Here is an 18,072-nt window from a genome sequence, read left to right as displayed (position 1 = left end):
AATTGTTGACTTGCATAAAGCTGGAAAGGGTTACAAAAGTATCTCTAAAAGCCTTGATGTTCATCAGTCCACAGTAAGACAAATTGTCCATAAATGGAGACAGTTCAACACTGTTGCTACTCTCTCTAGGAGTGGCCGTCCTGCAAAGATGACCGCAAGAGCAGTGAATGCTCAATTTCTTTAATTATTTTATTTGACCTTTTATTTAACTAGGCAAGACAGCGCAGAGAAGTTAAGAACAAATTCTTATTTTCAATGATGGCCTAGGAACAGTGTGTTAACTGCCTTGTTCAGGGTTAATGAGGTTAATAAGAATCCCAGAGTGTCAGCTAAAGACTTACAGAAATCTCTGGAACATGCGAACATCTCTATTGACGAGTCTACAATACGTAAAACACTAAACAAGAATGGTGTTCATGGGAGGACACCACAGAAGAAGCCACTGTTGTCCAAAAAACCCCATTGCTGCACATCTGAAGTTTGGAAAAAAACACCTGGATGTTCCACAGCGCTCCTGGCAACATATTCTGTGGACAGATTAAACTAAAGTTGAGTTGTTTTGGAATGAACACACAACACTATGTGGCGAGAAAAAGAATGGCACAGCACACCAACATCAAAACCTCATCCCAACTGTAAAGTATGGTGAAGGGAGCATCATGGTTTGAAGCTGCTTTGCTGCCTCAGGGCCTGGACAGCTTGCTATCATTGACAGAAAAATGAATTCCCAAGTTTATCAAGACATTTTACAGGAGAATGTAAGGCTATCTGCCTGCCAATTGAAGCTCAACAGATGTTGGGTGATATAACAGGACAACGACTCAAAACACAGAAGTAAATCAACAACAGAATAGCTTGAACAGAAGAAAATACGCCTTCTGGAGTGGCCCAGTCAGAGTCCTGACCTCAACCTTCTGGAGTGGCCCAGTCGGAGTCCTGACCTCAACCTTCTGGAGTGGCCCAGTCAGAGTCCTGACCTCAACCTTCTGGAGTGGCCCAGTCAGAGTCCTGACCTCAACCTTCTGGAGTGGCCCAGTCAGCGTCCTGACCTCAAACCAATTTTAAAATGCTGTGCCATGACCTCGAGTGCGGTTCACACCAGACATCCTAAGAATATTGCTGAACTGAAACAGTTTTGGAAAGATGTATGGTTCAAAATTCCTCCTGACTGTTGTGCAGGTCTGATCCGCAACTACAGAAAACGTTTGGTTGAGGTTATTTCTGCCATAGGAGTGTCAACCAGTTATTTAATCCAAGGGTTCACATACTTTTCCCACCCAACACTGTGAATGTTTACGCGGTGTGTTGAATAGAGACATGAAAAGCTATAATTGTTTGTGTGTTATTAGTTTAAGCAGACTGTGTCGATTGTTGTGACCTAGATGAAGATCAAATAAAATTTTATGACCAATTTTGTGCAGAAATCCAGGTAATTCCAAAGGGTTCACATACTTTTTCTTGCCACTGTAGTATGAGGGTGAATGGGCAAGACACAAGATGTAAGTGCCTAAGTTATGGTAGTAGGTGCCAGGCCCAGGTGCACCAGTTTCTGTAAAGAACTCAACAGTTTCCTATGTGTATCAAGAATGGTCCACCACCCAAAGAACATTCAGCCAACTTCACACAACTGTGGGAAACATTGGAGTCATGGGCCAGCATCCCTGTGGAATGCTTTGCTTTTAGGCTGTTCTGAGGGCAAAAGGGGGCGGCTGAACTCAATATTAGGAAGGTGGCTGTAATGTTTTGTACACTCACTCTGTTACACTGGAGTGGACAATGTAGAGGGTCAGGAATTATGTTGTCACACGTAGTAACCCTTCCTGTTTGGATTTGTAGATCTCTTATCGTTCCCCTCGTCCTCTGAGCTTTGGATTTAAGACGCGGCAAGACAATTTGGCCTCACTCTCTCTCTTCATCTCCCTTTCTGCTCCCTCTCTCTCTCTCTCTGTCTCATGTGTCTCCCTTCTGAGTCTGAGGAGGAAGGATTTCAGTATCGTATTATAAAAGCTTATTGCTCCTGGAAGAGTCCCTGAGCGCTTCTTCCTCTCTCTAGCGTTCTGTTGATGTCTCTCTCTCTCTTTCTCTCTCTCAATTCCATTCAATTCAAGGGGGCTTTATTGGCATGGGGAATATATGTTAACATTGCCAAAGCAAGTGAAGTAGATAATATACAAAAGTGAAATATACTGGTTGACCTGTTCTTCTGGCAAACAGGTCACAAATCTTGCTGCTGTGATGGCACACTGTGGTATTTCACCCAATAGATATGGGAGTTTATCAAAATCGGGTTTGTTTTCAATTTCTTTGTGGATCTGTGTAATCTGGGGGAAATATGAGTCTCTAATATGGTCATACATTGGGCAGGATGTTAGGAAGTGCAGCTCAGTTTCCACAATATTTTGTGGGCAGTGTGCACATGGCCTGTCTCTTGAGAGTCAGGTCTGCCTACGGCGGCTTTTCTCAATAGCAAGGCTTGCTCACTGTGTCTGTACATAGTCAAAGCTTTCCTTAAGTTTGGGTCAGTCACAGTGGTCAGCTATTCTGCCACTGTGTACTCTCTGTTTAGGGCCAAATAGCATTCTAGTCTGCTCTGTTTTTTTTGTTAATTCTTTCCAATGTGTCAAGTAATTATCTTTTTGTTTTCTCATTATTTGGTTGTGTCTAATTGTGTTGCTGTCCTGGGGCTCTGTGGGGTGTGTTTGTGAACAGAGCCCCAGGACCAGCTTGCTTAGGGGACTCTTCTCCTGTCACGACTTCCACCAAAGGTGGTTCCTCTCCCTGTTGAGGCGGTGCTCGGCGGTCGGCGTTGCCGGCCTACTAGCCATCACCGATCTATTTTTCCTTTTCCGTTTGTTTTGTCTTTCGTTCTTTCTCACCTGGTTTCATTTGCTTTAATTTCTGTGTGTATAATTACCCCTGTTGCCTGCTTAGGTTTGTGCGGGATTATTCGTTTCATGTTGCTCGTTGAGGTTGTGCCTGAGTTATTTTCACGTATATATTGATTGTGTATAGGTTTAAGGAGCGTTGTTTTTTCCTCCTTCCGTGAGTAACTGTGTTCTCTTTTGTCGTGGGCGTTTATTTGGTATTGTACCTGACCCTATTGTTGTGGACTAGCCTATTAAAAGACGCTACTTGGACATCTCTGCTCTCCTGCGCTTGACTCCTTCACCTTCCTCCCAATACAATAACGCAACATCTCCAGATTGATCTTACTGTAGGTGATGGCTTTGTTATGGAAGGTTTGGGAATCGCTTCCTTTTAGGTGGTTTTAGAATTTAATGGCTCTTTTCTGGATTTTGATAATCAGCGGGTATCGGCCTAATTCCACTCTGTATGCGTTATTTGGTGTTCTACATTGTACACGGAGGATATTTTTGAATTCTTGGATGGTGAGCGGACCCCAGACCTCCCAACCATGAAGGGCAATGGGTTCTATAACTGATTCCAGTATTTTTTAGCCAGATCCTAATTGGTATGTCAAATTTGATGTTCCTTTTGATGACATAGAATGCCCTTCTTGCCTTGTCTCTCAGATGGTTCACAGCTTTGTGGAAGTTACCTGTGGCGCTGATGTTTAGGCCGAGGTATGTATAGTTTTTTTGTGTGCTCTAGAGCAACACTGTCTAGATGGAATTAGTATTTGTGGTCCTGGCGACTGAACCTTTTTTGGAACATCATTCTTTTGGTCTTACTGAGATTTACTGTCAGGGCCCAGGTCTGTCAGGGCCCAGGTCTGTCAGGGCCCAGGTCTGTCAGGGCCCAGGTCTGTCAGGGCCCAGGTCTGTCAGGGCCCAGGTCTGTCAGGGCCCAGGTCTGTCAGGGCCCAGGTCTGGCAGAATCTGTGCAGAAGATATACAGTTGAAGTCAGAAGTTTACATACACTTAGGTTGGAGTCATTAAAACTCATTTTTTAACCACTCCATAAATGTATTGTTAACAAACTATAATTTTGGCAAGTCGGTTAGGACATCCACTTTGTGAATGACACAAGTCATTTTTCCAACAATTGTTCACAGACAGATTATTTCACGCATCATTCACTGTATCACAATTCCCGTGGGTCAGAAGTTTACATACACTAAGTTCACAGTGCCTTTAAACAGCTTGGAAAATTCCAGAAAATGATGTCATGGCTTTAGTCAATTGGAGTGGTACCTGTGGATGTATTTCAAGGACTACCTTCAAACTCAGTGCCTCTTTGCTTGACATCATGGGAAAATCAAAAGAAATCAGCCAAGACCTCAGAAAACAAATTGTAGACCTCCACAAGTCTGGTTCATCCTTGGGAGTAATTTCCAAACGCCTGAAGGTACCATGTTCATCTGTATAAACAATAGTACGCAAGTATAAACATGATGGGACCACGCAGCTGTCATACCGCACAGGAAGGAGACCCGTTCTGTCTCCTAGAGATGAACGTACTTTGGTGCGAAAAGTGCAAATCAATCCCAGAACAACAGCAAAGGACCTTGTGAAGATGATGGAGTAAACCTGTACAAAAGTATCTATATCCACAGTAAAACGAGTCCTATATCGACATAACCTGAAAGGCCGCTCAGCAAGGAAGAAGCCACTACTCCAAAACAGCCATAAGAAAGCCAGACTATGGTTTGCAACTGCACACGGGAACAAAGATCATACTTTTTGGAGAAATGTCCTCTGGTCTGATGAAACAATATAGAACTGTTTGGCTGTAATGACCATCGTTATGTTTGGAGGAAAAAGGGGGAGGCTTGCAAGCTGAAGAACACCATCCCAACCGTGAAGCACAGGGTGGCAGCATCATGTTGTGGGTGTGCTTTGCTGCAGGAGGGGCTGGTGCACTTCATAAAATAGATGGCTTCATGAGGAAGGAAAATTGTGTGGATATATTGAGGCAACATCTCAAGACATCAGTCAGGAAGTTAAAGCTTGGTTGCAAATGGGTCTTCCAAATGGACAATGACCCCAAGCATACTCCAACGTTGTGGCAAAATGGCTTAAGAACAACAAAGTCAAGGTATTGGAGTGGCCATCACAAAGGCCTGACCTCAATCCTATAGGACATTTGTGGGCAGAACTGAAAAAGCGTGTGCGAACAAGAAGGCCTACAAACCTGACTCAGTTACAGCAGCTCTGTCAGGAGGAATGGGCCAAAATTCACCCAAATTATTGTGGGAAGCTTGTGGGAAGCTTGTGGAGGGCTACCCTGAACGTTTGACCCAAGTTCAACAATTTGAAGGCAATGCTACCGAATACTAATTGAGTGTATGTAACCTTCTGACCCACTGGGAATGTGATGAAAGAAATAAAAGCTGAAATAATCATTCTCTCTACTATTATTCTGACATTTCACATTCTTAAAATGAAGTGGTGATCCTAACTGACCTAAGGCAGGGAATTTTTACTAGGATTAAATGTCAGGAATTGTGAAAAACTGAGTTTAAATGTATTTGGCAAAGGTGTATGTAAACTTCCAACTTCAACTGTAGGTGCTGCTGTAGGCCCTCCTTGGTTGGTGACAGAAGCACCAGATCATCAGCAAACAGTAGACATTTGACTTCAGATTCTAGTAGGGTGAGTCCGGGTGCTGTACCATCACCATCATATATTCGTTGATATATATGTTAAAGCGGGTGGTGCTTAAGCTGCATCCCTGTCTCACCCCAGAGCACTGTGGGAAGAAAATTGTGTGTTTTTCCCCCCCAATTTTAACCTCACACTTGTTGTTTGTGTACATGGATTTGATAATGTTGTATGTTTTTCCACCAACACCACTTTCCATCAATTTGTATAGCAGACCCTCATGCCAAATTGAGTCAAAGGCTTTTTTGAAATCAACAAATCACTTTGCCTTTGTTTTGGTTTGTTTGTTTGTCAATTAGGGTGTGCAGGGTGAATACGTGGTCTTTCGTACGATAATTTGGTAAAATGCCAGTTTGACATTATAAAATGCAAATTAATTACTTAAAAATCATACAATATGATTTTCTGGATTTTTGTTTTAGATTCCGTCTCTCACAGTTGAAGTGTACCTATGATAAAAATGACAGACCTCTACATGCTTTGTAAGTAGGAAAACCTGAAAAATCGGCAGTGTATCAAATACTTGTTCTCCCCACTGTATATGTTTTTTCTGTTCTTTGTTATAGAGCCAAAAAGATTGGAGAAGTGGTTTACCCATACATCTCCATTTTGGATAGATAATTCTTTGTGTTGTTGTTTGTTTAGTGTTTTCCAATTTCCCCAGAAGTGCTTAGTCTATGGATTCTTCAATTACATTGAGCTGATTTCTGACGTGCTGTTCCTTCTTTTTCCATAGTATATTCCTGTATTGTGTTAGTGATTCACCATAGTGAAGGCGTAGACTCAGGTTTTCCGGGTCTCTTTGATTTTGGTTGGACAGGTTTCTTAGATTTTTGCATTCGTCATCAAACCATTTGTCATTGTTCATTTTCTTTGGTTTTCTATTTGAGATTTTTTAGATATAATAGGGAAGCTGAGAGGTCAAATATACTGTTAATATTTTCTACTGCCAAGTCTTCACTATTACAGTGGAATGTTTTGTCCAGGAAGTTGTCTAAAAGGGATTTAATTTGTTGTTGCCTAATTGTTTTTTGGTAGGTTTCCAAACTACATTCCTTCCATCTATAGCATTTCTTAATATTACTCAGTTCCTTTGGCTTTGATGCCTCATGATTGAGTATTGCTCAGTTTAAGTAGACTGTGATTTTGCTGTGGTCTGATAGGTGTGTCAGTGGGCTGACTTTGAACACTCTGAGAGACTCTGGGTTGAGGTCCGTGATAAAGTAGTCTACAGTACTACTGACAAGAGATGAGCAATAGGTGTACCTACCATAGGAGTCCCCTCGAAGCCTACCATTGACTATGTACATACCCAACATGTAACAGAGCTGCAGGAGTTGTGACCCGTTTTTGTTGTTTATGTTGTCATAGTTGTGACTAGGGGGGCATATGGGGGAGGGAATGCTATCACCTCCAGGCAGGTGTTTGTCCCACTGTGTGCTGAGGGTGTCAGGTTCTTGTCCAGTTCTGGCATTTAGGTCACCACAGAGTAGTACATGTCCCTGGGCCTGGAAATTGATGATTTCCTCCTCCAGGATGGAGAAGCTGTCTTCATTAAAGTATGGATATTCTAGTGGGGGATATAGTCTGACTAATAGAATTGTCTTCTCTAACTCCAACATAGAAAAAGAACCTAGCTTGTGAACAAAACAATGTAAATAGCCAGAGACAAATCTCACTTCAATAGACTTTCGTTTCAAGTCAATTAGACCAACTTTTATTCCTGTGTGCAGCGCTTCTAAAAAGGAATCTTTCACTCAGCTCTTCACGTGCGCACAGTGTTGCAGCACAAGGTGGAATGGGCTATATAGGATTTGTAGTTCTTTGACTTTGTGCGATTAATTTACCAGCTAAGAAACAAAACGGCAGAAATACTTTGAAACAGCTACTGCAGCATTTATTTTACTATTAATGTGAACATACTTGACTATTTTTATTCACAAATGCGATTGAAATGCTTGCACTGTGAAATAGACCTCTTGCCCACCATTGCCAATCTTGCCCACCATTGTTCATTTTAGGCCCTAGTCCTTATCATCTCTAGTCACCGGGTTCTTTAAAGGAAGAGAACATTATCTTACGTTGACTTCACTCTCTTCCTGTGATCAATAGTTATTACAATGAATGTCTTATTAAATCATATAAGGTACAAATCTCAGACAGAACTCACCGTCTCATGAAATAACACAGGGGACTGTATCTCAGGCAGAACTCACTGTCTCATTAAATAACACAGGGGACTGTATCTCAGGCAGAACTCACTGTCTCATTCAATAACACATGGGACTGCATCTCAGACAGAACTCAATCTGGGAGGAATATCTCATTAAATAACACAGGGGACTGCATCTCAGTCAGAACTCACTGTCTCATTAAATAACACAGGGGACTGTATCTCAGGCAGAACTCACTCTGGGAGGAATATCTCATTAAATAACACAGGGGACTGTATCTCAGGCAGAACTCACTGTCTCATTAAATAACACAGGGTACTGTATCTCAGGCAGAACTCACCATCTCATTAAATAACACAGGGGACTGTATCTCAGGCAGAACTCACTATCTCATTAAATAACACAGGGGACTGTATCTCAGACAGAACTCAATCTGGGAGGAATATCTCATTAAATAACACAGGGGACTGCATCTCAGGCAGAACTCACTGTCTCATTAAATAACGCAGGGGACTGTATCTCAGGCAGAACTCACTGTCTCATTAAATAACACAGGGGACTGTATCTCAGGCAGAACTCACTGTCTCATCAAATAACACAGGGGACTGTATCTCAGGCAGAACTCACTCTCATTAAATAGCACAGGGGACTGCATCTCAGGCAGAACTCACTGTCTCATTAAATAACACAGGGGACTGTATCTCAGGCAGAACTCACTGTATCATTAAAGAACACAGGGGACTGTATCTCAGGCAGAACTCACTCTGGGAGGAATTGATTTAGCAGGAAGCTTTCTGAAAATGTTGCTTAGTAATCAGCTTAATTTGGAAGCTTTTTAATGAACTTTGGCTATTATCTTTGGTAGTTGTAATAGCGTCTCTTATGTGGGGTTTAGATTTCTTGCTAAGTGACACAGGAAGTAATGGTGTGTCTATCTGTGTGTTTTGCTCCACATAGTGTCATTCACTGATGGTTGACACTAATGGATTACTGATGATGGTGATGAGGACGATTGAGATGATTCTTGTAACGCCCCTTCCTTAGGCCACACTTGGAAGATTCCAAGTCCTTCTGAGAACACAGGGGACATTGGGACAGAGCTTGTAATGTAATACCAGTTTTCTCCTTGTGATGGACAGAACCTCCTCCCCACCTTCCATCCCCTCTGATCCCAGGATCAGGCCCTCTCCCCTGGTCTCGACTTCTCTAAAGAACCATACGCCCAGCTGAGGCATGGAGGCAGCTTACACCAGGCCTGGTGGTTGTCAAATCTATAGGGAAATGAATACAGTGTGGTTCCTGCTCCCTGTTGACAGATGGGAGGAGCGAGGTTTTAAAAAAAAAAAATGGTGAAGGTTGTATTTTATAAATGTGAACGGATCAAAGTGGGTGGGTACAGAGATTGAGGAGTAACCCCGGAGGATCAGTGTTTGGACTGACCAACACTGTTCTTGCTTCATCCCACTCTCCTTCTGTGTAGGTGGAGGAGGTGGTGGACGTGGGGACGTTTTCTGAGGAGGATATCCACATCCCCAGTATCTACATCCACAGGATCATCAAGGGAGACTGCTACGAGAAGAGGATAGAGGTGGGCTTCCAAACACCACAATGGATTCATACTTAAAGTTGCAAAGTTCTGCTAACTTTCCCAAAATTCCAAGGTTTTCCAGAAATCCTGGTTGAAAGATTCCCGGAACTAGGACAGAATAAGCAGGAATTCTGGAATTCTCCACCCAGGATTTCTGGAAAACATGGGAATTTAAAGTTACTGGACTTCCTGCAACCCTACTTATACAGTAATACAGTCACTAGTTTGAGTCATAATGGTACTAGAGGGGGATAGAGAGAGTGCTGATGACATCATCAACTTTGTCCAAATATTACAGGAAGTCATCTATAGTTCATCCCTTCCAGACCCATCAGAGTCCAATAGGGATGTCTGTGTAATCAATTGGTACTAAGCAGAGAATAATTAATTGACTGTCTCTCTCTACACTCTCCAGAGGCGCACAGTGCAGAAGTCCCTAGCAGAGAAGCCCAAACCAAAGAAGGACTCCGACATCGTACGAGAGCGGATCATTCGCAGAGCAGCCCTGGAGTTTGAGGATGGGATGTATGGTATCCTTGAACATGAAATGGGACTCCATGGAACCAGTCGTCATTGATCTTGTGATATCTGACCAAAAGACAGCTTAATAGTTGAAACAAACTTACCGCTATGAATATCTTTGAAAAACCAAACCTTTCAGCTTACCCAGGCTTTGGCATTTGTAGTGCAGAATTAGAATGAGATCAGGGTACTGTATGTCTGTAATGTATTCTAAGTGTATGTTCTTTAACATCAACCACTGTCAGCTAACCTGGGTATCGGCATCCCCATGCTGGCCAGCAACTTCATCCAACCAGACATCACTGTCCACCTGCAGAGTGAGAACGGCATTCTGGGATTGGTAAAACCCTCATTTGAATCTATGTCATAGTAACACCATAGTAACATGGTTGACAACAGGTGTTGGGACTCACGTTTGAAACGTGCCGGGTTCCTAACAAATCATTGTGGAGATTACAACCATCTGACGTTTTTTCTCCCATTCATTTTTTTTCTTCTCATCAATTCTGTTGTCAGAGAAATTAAAGCAGAAATATGCTAATGCTCATTTGTGAAAATGTTCCCCTCAATTATGAGTGTCAGGTTGGGAGATGTGGTGTCAAAAGCTCCCTCAGGCTATAGAGAAACAGGGCCGGTTCCTTTGTTGAAGAGAGATATAAAATAAATGTCTCATCTAATAAGTGTCCTTTGATTGTGTCTGTTGGCCAGGTTTGATGTGTATAGTGATGTGTGTTTTTGTCTATACAGGGCTCATCTGTGAAAGAGACCTTGGTCTCAGCATGGCTCCCTGTCAAAATAAAGGTTGTGAGATCATGCTGGGGCTGAGTGACCACCAGAATCCAAAACTAGTGTGATGAACGTGTGTGTGTAACATCTTTGCGTGATGAATGTGTGTGTGACATCATTGTGTGATGAATGTGTGTGTTTTGTGTAGGGCCCCTACCCCACAGAAGACGAAGTGGATGCTGACCTCATCAACGCCGGTAAGTGAAGATATATATGTACACACACACACACACACACACACACTCTCTCCTATGTTTACGATATGTGGGGACATTTCCTGTGTGTGTGCAGGTAAAGAAACGGTGACTGTGCTTCCAGGGGCTTCCTACTTCTCCAGTGACGAGTCGTTTGCCATGATCAGAGGGTAAGGACATTGTAACCGTCTATTATCTATTCTATTTGTGATCTCACTCATCATGCAGTTTGAAGTGAGTTCACAGAATTTTGCAACCCTATTTGGGCGTTAGACCAGAACTCTAAGGGGCTAGGGTGTTATAACAGAACTCTAGGGTAGGGGTGTTATAACAGAACTCTAGGGGGCTAGGGTGTTATAACAGAACTCTAGGGGGCTAGGGTGTTATAACAGAACTCTAGGGGGCTAGGGTGTTATAACAGAACTCTAGGGGGCTAGGGTGTTATAACAGAACTCTAGGGGGCTAGGGTGTTATAACAGAACTCTAGGGGGCTAGGGTGTTATAACAGAACTCTAGGGGGCTAGGGTGTTATAACAGAACTCTAGGGGGCTAGGGTGTTATAACAGAACTCTAGGGGGCAAGGGTGTTATAACAGAACTCTAGGGGGCTAGGGTGTTATAACAGAACTCTAGGGGGCTAGGGTGTTATAACAGAACTCTAGGGGGCTAGGGTGTTATAACAGAACTCTAGGGGGCTAGGGTGTTATAACAGAACTCTAGGGGGCTAGGGTGTTAACAGAACTCTAGGGGGCTAGGGTGTTATAACAGAACTCTAGGGGGCTAGGGTGTTATAACAGAACTCTAGGGGGCTAGGGTGTTATAACAGAACTCTAGGGGGCTAGGGTGTTATAACAGAACTCTAGGGGGCTAGGGTGTTATAACAGAACTCTAGGGGGCTAGGGTGTTATAACAGAACTCTAGGGGGCTAGGGTGTTATAACAGAACTCTAGGGTAGGGGTCTTATAACAGAACTCTAGGGTAGGGGTCTTATAACAACTCTAGGGGGCAGGGTGTTATAACAGAACTCTAGGGTAGGGGTCTTATAACAGAACTCTAGGGGGCTAGGGTGTTATAACAGAACTCTAGGGGCTAGGGTGTTATAACAGAACTCTAGGGTAGGGGTCTTATAACAGAACTCTAGGGTAGGGGTGTTATAACATAACTCTAGGGGGCAGGGTGTTATAACATAACTCTAGGGGGCAGGGTGTTATAACAGAACTCTAGGGGGCTAGGGGTGTTATAACAGAACTCTAGGGGGCTAGGGGTGTTATAACAGAACTCTAGGGGGCTAGGGGTGTTATAACAGAACTAGGGTAGGGGTGTTATAACAGAACTCTAGGGGCTAGGGGTGTTATAACAGAACTCTAGGGGCTAGGGGTGTTATAACAGAACTCTAGTGGGCTAGGGGTGTTATAACAGAACTCTAGGGGGCAGGGTGTTATAACAGAACTCTAGGGGGCAGGGTGTTATAACAGAACTCTAGGGGGCTAGGGGTGTTATAACAGAACTCTAGGGGGCAGGGTGTTATAACAGAACTCTAGGGGGCTAGGGGTGTTATAACAGAACTCTAGGGGGCTAGGGGTGTTATAACAGAACTCTAGGGGGCTAGGGGTGTTATAACAGGACTCTAGGGGGCAGGGTGTTATAACAGAACTCTAGGGGGCTAAGGGTGTTATAACAGAACTCTAGGGGGCTAGGGGTGTTATAACAGAACTCTAGGGGGCAGGGTGTTATAACAGAACTCTAGGGGGCTAGGGTGTTATAACAGAACTCTAGGGGGCTAGGGGTGTTATAACAGAACTAGGGTAGGGGTGTTATAACAGAACTAGGGTAGGGGTGTTATAACAGAACTCTAGGGGCTAGGGGTGTTATAACAGAACTCTAGGGGGCTAGGGGTGTTATAACAGAACTCTAGGGGGCTAGGGGTGTTATAACAGAACTCCAGGGGGCTAGGGTGTTATAACAGAACTCTAGGGTAGGGGTCTTATAACAACTCTAGGGGGCTAGGGTGGACCAAGGTGGCTTAGCAGTTCAGACGTATTTTTCCGTGTTGTCGTGTCGTGTCCTGTATATATATATATTTACACCTTTTCTTCACATATCTTTTATTTATTTTATTATCCAAGAACTCAACTACAAAAGCTTTCCTGCAAAAGCTTTCCTGCAACCCGCTTCACCAATTACAATAAGTACTATTTACCTCAATCTGAAAATCCATCGTGGAAGATAGCCAGGGGCTAATTCAGAAGCTAGCCTGAAAGCTAATCCAGAAGCTACTCCGATAGCTAGCCAGAAGCTAATCTGTAGCTGCCCCGAAATTAGCCGGTTTGCTGGCTAGCGTTGGTGTTTCAGCTGCCCACGTTTTTGCGGTCATCAGCTATTCCTCTAGCTCGATAATCTACCGGCACTTTTGTGCAACGCGACTCGGACCGGAGCATTCCGGGACTTTTTTTCTCTCAGTTTCCCCGGATTCCAACCGCAGCCTCTGGACACTTGCACCTTGATTTCGCAGCTAGCTAGCTGCATACCGTGTGACTATTGGCTTACGTCGACCCCGGAGCTAACTCAAATCATGCTGGAGCTAGCCAGCTGAGGAGTTCCATCACCATCCGGACCCGCTTCTTTGTTGCTGCTGCAGATACGGAACCCCACCGGGCCTTCACGACTGACTGCCGACGTTATCTGCCCGAGGGATTTATCCAACCGGCACCTCCGTCCCGGCGTTACCTGAACGCTCATCTGAGGCCCGCTAATCGTTAGCTGTCTTATCGGCTGCTATCTGAACAAAACCCCACTACACGGAACCTACCGACGGAAACGCACGAGGTATCTACAAACAGACCTCCATCCTATGCTGCTACCGATAGCCATATACCCGGCCAGCTGTCTGGATCGCCACGACCCCAACCAACCTCTACTCACTGGACCCTTATTTATCACTCGATTAAGCTTGCCTCTCCTTAATGTAAATATGCCTTGTCCATTGCTGTTCTGGTTAGTGTTTATTGGCTTATTTCACTGTAGAGATTCTAGCCCTGCTCTCTATACCATATCCAACCCTGCAGTTCCACCACCCACATATGCGATGACATCACCTGGTTTCAATGATGTTTCTAGAGACAAGATCTCTCTCATCATCACTCAATACCTAGGTTTACCTCCACTGTATTCACATCCTACCATACCTTTGTCTGTACATTATTCCTTTAAACTATTTTATCGCCCCCAGAAACTTCCTTTTACTCTCTGCTCTGGTAGCTCTAGGCGACCAATTCTCATAGCTTTTAGCCGTACCATTATCCTACTTCTCCTCTGTTCCTCTGGTGATGTAGAGGTGAATCCAGGCCCTGCAGTACCTGGCTCCACTCCTATTCCCCAGGCGCTCTCTTTTGATGACTTCTGTAACCGTAATAGCCTTGGCTTCATGCATGTTAACATTAGGAGCCTCCTCCCTAAGTTTGTTCTGTTCACTGCTTTAGCACACTCTACCAACCCGGATGTTTTAGCCGTGTCTGAATCCTGGCTTAGAAAGACCACCAAAAATTCAGACATTTTTATCCCCAATTACAATATTTTCAGACAAGATAGAACGGCCAAAGGGGGCGGTGTTGCAATCTACTGCAAAGACTGCCTGCAGAGTTCTGTTATACTATCCAGGTCTGTTCCCAAACAATTTGAACTTCTACTTTTAAAAATCCACCTCTCTAAAAACAAGTCTCTCACCGTTGCCGCCTGCTATAGACCACCCTCTGCCCCCAGCTGTGCTCTGGACACTATATGTGAACTGATTGCCCCCCATCTATCTTCAGAGCTCGTGCTGCTAGGTGACCTAAATTTGAACATGCTCAACACCCCAGCCACCCTACAATCTAAGCTTGATGCCCTCAATCTCACACAAATTATTAATGAACCTACCAGGTACCACCCTAATTCCGTAAACACGGGTACCCTCATAGATATCATCCTAACAAACTTGCCCTCCAAATACACCTCTGCTGTTTTTAACCAAGATCTCAGCGATCACTGCCTCATTGCCTGCATCCGTAATGGGTCAGCGGTCAAACGACCTCCACTCATCACTGTCAAACGCTCCCTGAAACACTTCAGCGAGCAGGCCTTCCTAATTGACCTGGCCGGGGTATCCTGGAAGGATATTGATCTCATCCCGTCAGTAGAGGATGCCTGGTCATTTTTTAAAAATGCCTTCCTCACCATCTTGAATAAGCATGCCCCATTCAAGAAATTTAGAACCAGGAACAGATATAGCCCTTGGTTCTCTCCTGACCTGACTGCCCTTAACCAACAGAAAAACATCCTATGGCGTTCTGCATTAGCATCGAACAGCCCCCGTGATATGCAACTTTTCAGGGAAGCCAGAAACCAATATACACAGGCAGTTAGAACAGCCAAGGCTAGCTTTTTCAAGCAGAAATTTGCTTCCTGCAACACAAATTCAAAAAAGTTCTGGGACACCGTAAAGTCCATGGAGAATAAGAACACCTCCTCCCAGCTTCCAACCGCCCTGAAGATAGGAAACACTGTCACCACCGACAAATCCACTATAATTGAGAATTTCAATAAGCATTTTTCTACGGCTGGCCATGCTTTCCACCTGGCTACCCCTACCCGGGACAACAGCACTGCCCTCCCCTCTGCTACTCGCCCAAGCCTTCCCCATTTCTCTTTCTCCCAAATACAGTCAGCTGATGTTCTTAATGAGCTGCAAAATCTGGACCCTTACAAATCAGCCGGGCTAGATAATCTGGACCCTTTCTTTCTAAAACTATCTGCTGAAATTGTTGCCACCCCTATTACTAGCCTCTTCAACCTCTCTTTCGTGTCGTCTGAGATACCCAAAGATTGGAAAGCAGCTGCGGTTATCCCCCTCTTCAAAGGGGGGGACACCCTTGACCCTAACTGCTACAGACCTATATCTATCCTACCCTGCCTTTCTAAGGTCTTCGAAAGCCAAGTCAACAAACAGATTACCGACCATTTCGAATCACACCACACCTTCTCCGCTATGCAATCTGGTTTCAGAGCTGGTCATGGGTGCACCTCAGCCACGCTCAAGGTCATAAACGATATCGTAACCGCCATCGATAGGAAACAATACTGTGCAGCCGTATTCATTGACCTGGCCAAGGCTTTTGACTCTGTCAATCACCACATCCTCATTGGCAGACTCGACAGCCTTGGTTTCTCTAATGATTGCCTCGCCTGGTTCACCAACTACTTCTCTGATAGAGTTCAGTGTGTCAAATCGGAGGGTCTGTTGTCCGGGCCTCTGGCAGTCTCTATGGGGGTGCCACAGGGTTCAATTCTTGGACCGACTCTCTTCTCTGTTTACATCAATGATGTCGCTCTTGCTGCTGGTGATTCTCTGATCCACCTCTACGCAGACGACACTATTCTGTATACTTCTGGCCCTTCTTTTGACACTGTGTTAACAACCCTCCAGGCGAGCTTCAATGCCATACAACTCTCCTTCCGTGGCCTCCAACTGCTCTTAAATACAAGTAAAACCAAATGCATGCTCTTCAACCGATCGCTGCCTGCTCCGGCCCGCCTGTCCAACATCACTACTTTGGACGGCTCTGACTTAGAATATGTGGACAACTACAAATACCTAGGTGTCTGGTTAGACTGTAAACTCTCCTTCCAGACCCACATCAAACATCTCCAATCCAAAGTCAAATCTAGAATTGGCTTCCTATTCCGCAACAAAGCATCCTTTACTCATGCTGCCAAACATACCCTTGTAAAACTGACCATCCTACCAATCCTCGACTTCGGTGATGTCATTTACAAAATAGCCTCCAAAACCCTACTCAATAAATTGGATGCAGTCTATCACAGTGCCATCCGTTTTGTCACCAAAGCCCCATATACTACCCACCACTGCGACCTGTACACTCTCGTTGGCTGGCCCTCGCTTCATACTCGTCGCCAAACCCATTGGTTCCAGGTCATCTACAAGACCCTGCTAGGTAAAGTCCCCCCTTATCTCAGCTCGCTGGTCACCATAGCAGCACCTACCCGTAGCACGCGCTCCAGCAGGTATATCTCTCTAGTCACCCCCAAAACCAATTCTTCTTTTGGACGCCTCTCCTTCCAGTTCTCTGCTGCCAATGACTGGAACGAACTACAAAATCTCTGAAACTGGAAACACCTATCTCCCTCACTAGCTTTAAGCACCAGCTGTCAGAGCAGCTCATAGATTACTGCACCTGTACATAACCCATCTACAATTTAGCCCAAACAACTACCTCTTTACCTACTGTATTTATTTATTAATTTATTTTGCTCCTTTGCACCCCATTATTTCTGTCTCTACTTTGCACTTTCTTCCAATGCAAACCAACCATTCCAGTGTTTTTTTTAGTTTTTATTTTACTTGCTGTGTTGTACTCACTTCGCCTCCATGGCCTTTTTATATTTTTATTTATTTATACATATATCTGTTTGCCTTCACCCCCCTTATCTCACCTCACTTGCTCACATTGTATATACTGTAGACTTATTTTTTTCACTGTATTATTGACTATATGTTTGTTTTTACTCCATGTGTAACTATGTGTTGTTGTATGTGTCGAACTGCTTTGCTTTATCTTGGCCAGGTCGCAATTGTAAATGAGAACGTGTTCTCAATTTGCCTACCTGGTTAAATAAAGGTTAAATAAAAAATAAATAAAAAAAATAACAGAACTCTAGGGGGCTAGAGTGTTATAACAGAACTCTAGGGTAGGGGTGTTATAACAGAACTCTACGGGGCTAGGGGTGTTATAACAGAACTCTAGGGGGCTAGGGTGTTATAACAGAACTCTAGGGTAGGGGTCTTATAACAGAACTCTAGGGTAGGGGTCTTATAACAGAACTCTAGGGTAGGGGTGTTATAACAGAACTCTAGGGGGCTAGGGGTGTTATAACAGAACTCTAGGGGGCTAGGGGTGTTATAACAGAACTCTAGGGGGCTAGGGGTGTTATAACAGAACTCTAGGGGGCTAGGGGTGTTATAACATAACTCTAGGGGGCTCTGGTGTTATAACATAACTCTAGGGGGCTCTGGTGTTATAACAGAACTCTAGGGGGCTAGGGTGTTATAACAGAACTCTAGGGGGCTAGGGTGTTATAACAGAACTCTAGGGCGCTAGGGTGTTATAACAGCACTCTAGGGTAGGGGTGTTATAACAGAACTCTAGGGTAGGGGTGTTATAACAGAACTCCAGGGTAGGGGTGTTATA

At 44.2% G+C, this 18,072-nt stretch overlaps 1 protein-coding gene across 1 annotated transcript in view; it reads left to right on the top strand.

Moving 5' to 3' along the window:
* Positions 1–18,072, top strand: part of LOC129826698 (succinyl-CoA:3-ketoacid coenzyme A transferase 1, mitochondrial-like) — a 131,460-nt gene that overhangs the window by 49,258 nt on the left and 64,130 nt on the right. Inside the window, exons 8-12 of the mRNA XM_055887706.1 lie at positions 9,220–9,327; positions 9,743–9,857; positions 10,095–10,189; positions 10,784–10,832; positions 10,927–10,999. Coding sequence (XP_055743681.1) covers positions 9,220–9,327; positions 9,743–9,857; positions 10,095–10,189; positions 10,784–10,832; positions 10,927–10,999 — 440 coding nt within the window. The remainder of the gene's footprint in view (positions 1–9,219; positions 9,328–9,742; positions 9,858–10,094; positions 10,190–10,783; positions 10,833–10,926; positions 11,000–18,072) is intronic.

The sequence above is a fragment of the Salvelinus fontinalis genome, chromosome 28 (assembly GCF_029448725.1).
Source record: "Salvelinus fontinalis isolate EN_2023a chromosome 28, ASM2944872v1, whole genome shotgun sequence".
Classification (NCBI taxonomy): Eukaryota; Metazoa; Chordata; class Actinopteri; order Salmoniformes; family Salmonidae; genus Salvelinus; species Salvelinus fontinalis.
The sequence above is the reverse complement of the archived record's forward strand: the minus strand, read 5'-3'. Positions and strand labels throughout refer to the sequence as shown.